The sequence below is a fragment of the Cynocephalus volans genome, chromosome 7 (genome assembly GCF_027409185.1).
Source record: "Cynocephalus volans isolate mCynVol1 chromosome 7, mCynVol1.pri, whole genome shotgun sequence".
Classification (NCBI taxonomy): domain Eukaryota; kingdom Metazoa; phylum Chordata; class Mammalia; order Dermoptera; family Cynocephalidae; genus Cynocephalus; species Cynocephalus volans.
Genome location: NC_084466.1, coordinates 13696150 through 13698240, shown reverse-complemented (window position 1 = coordinate 13698240; position 2091 = coordinate 13696150). Strand labels below are relative to the sequence as shown.

The 2091-nt window shown below is 52.8% G+C and overlaps 1 protein-coding gene across 1 annotated transcript; it reads right to left on the bottom strand.

Annotated features, from left to right (window-relative positions):
- Positions 1 to 263: 263 nt before the first annotated feature.
- Positions 264 to 1331, bottom strand: LOC134382054 (G-protein coupled receptor 183-like). The gene is made up of 2 exons (XM_063102171.1): positions 840 to 1331; positions 264 to 497 (listed from the first exon to the last, which is right to left on the bottom strand). Exons 1-2 carry the CDS (start codon positions 1329 to 1331, stop codon positions 264 to 266), a joined length of 726 nt encoding a protein of 241 aa, XP_062958241.1.
- Between the last annotated feature and the right edge of the window lie 760 nt (positions 1332 to 2091).

The window sequence follows — 2091 nt, the reverse complement described above, 5'->3', positions numbered from 1 at the left end:
CCTGCTTTTCTGATTTTTTTCCTTTCCCCGACATTGTTCCCAGTGACATGGCAATATGTGAGTTGCTTTCACATGATCCAAACTACACAAGAGTGAACGCAGAGTCCCTTCACCCCACCCGTCACGGCCACTCCCTGCATCTGACTCTGCATTTCTTACTTGGTATTACTCTTCTCGAAGAGCCTACCCTCCTCCAGATTGTATCAGCTTCAGGCCCCCAATGCTGGACCCTCCCTAGATACAGTCGTAAAGCCAGTGACATGTTAGACCACATTCTCCACAAGGGACACAGAGCCCCTGGTCTGGTTGATGCTCGGAGTTTCTGAGGAAGCTTTTCCTGGCGGGGAGGAGGAGGGGGAGGGGGATGCTCTGGGGTTGAAAATGCTGAGGAGCCATTTCCTGTAACTCGTAGATGCAAAGAAGTAAATGACAGGGTCAATGCCACAGTTCATGTTCATAAGGGACACCGTGACCTGCAGGGACAGCGTGAAAGCCCTCTGCTCGGTGCAGGACAGGGGGTGGAGGAGCATCTGCCTCACCATGAACTGGATGATGTTGAGATGGTAAGGACTGAAGCACACGACCGCGACCACCAGCACCAGCAGGGCGAGCAGGCAGGCCCTGCGGTGGTGGCCCTTGTCACTCGTCAGGGGGTTTTCCTGAGCTGTCCTGCACAGCTTCAAGGTGATCCTCACATAACAAAAAAGTATGATGCCTACTGGCCCACAGAAGCTTATGGCACAGGCCACCAGCACAACCAGGGGCAGCCCAAAGATCTGCTCCACGCTGACATACTCCATGCAGGTCAGCTTGCCTGCCACGGGCTTGGCCATGGGGACCAAGAGCAAGGGTGCCATCTGCAGAAGCGCCAAAGCCCAGACAGCCACACACACGAGCCTGGCTCGGCTGGCCTGGAGGAGCCCGGGACACTGGTGGGCACCGACCACAGCCAGGTAGCGGTCCACGCTCACGCAGGTCATGAGGTACATGCCCCCGTAGGTGCTGGTGTAGAATATGAACGCCGTCAGCCTGCACAGCCCATCACCAAAGGGCCAGCTGAAGCCCAGTGCGTAGTAGGTGATCCTTCCGGGCAGGGCCAAGGTGAACAGGAGGTCGGACACGGCCAGATGGACCAAGTAGACACCTGTTGAGTTGATCTTCTTGCCCTTTTGAAAGGCAAGGCAAAGGGCAAGGACGTTTCCCAGGGCACTGAAGAGCAAGAGGGCTGAGTAGAACAGAGAGACCGCCACGCCAGCCACCCAGGGTGGGTCATGGGGGAGGCAGGAGTTGGCGTTGGGGAGGCTGCTTGGATCAGCCGTGCCAGGAGCCATCTCATACAGGTCCCTGGAGAGACGAAAAAACTAAAATGTAATGTGTCTGGGGGCTACACCTCTGGAATAGCAATAACTAATCATTTTGCTAAGGCAACATGCACATGAAAAGCATATCTCTGTTTAAGTAAATTTTTTATTGAAGTATGTAAACATACTGTTGCCGTTACTATTGCCGTGTAACAAATTATCTCCAGTCTTAGCAACTGAAAACATATTTTATCCAGTTCATGGATTCCATGGCTCAGAATTTCAAAGAGGGGACAGTGGGAAAGGCTTTTCGCTGCTCCCCATGTGGGGACCCTCAGCTAGGAAGTCAACAGTTGTGGGTTACTTGATAGCAGAGGATGGAATCATCTGGAGGGGATTGGCTCACATGTGGGGTGGTGATGCTGCCTGCTGGCTGGAACCCCAGCTGGGCTGTCAACTGGAGCACCTGCCCAGGCCTTTTCCATGTGACCTGGGCTTCCTCACAGCATGGCAGCCTCAGAGGAATCAGACTACTTATATGACAGCTTGAGGCACCAAAAGAAAGTGTCCAAGCAAAGAACACAGAGGCTGCATGTATGAGGGGCCTTCAAAAAGGTCATGGCAAGACTCGTATTATCTTTCAGTTTTATTTTTCTGTATACTTTTTGAAGTACCCTCATGTTACCCATGTCTTTATTTTTTGTATTTCATGCTTTGCCATACTGGGTCCTGGCTGACACTGGAGGGACTGCCCCTCCCAGGGTTAGCCAGTTCCTGGAGATAGTGAACA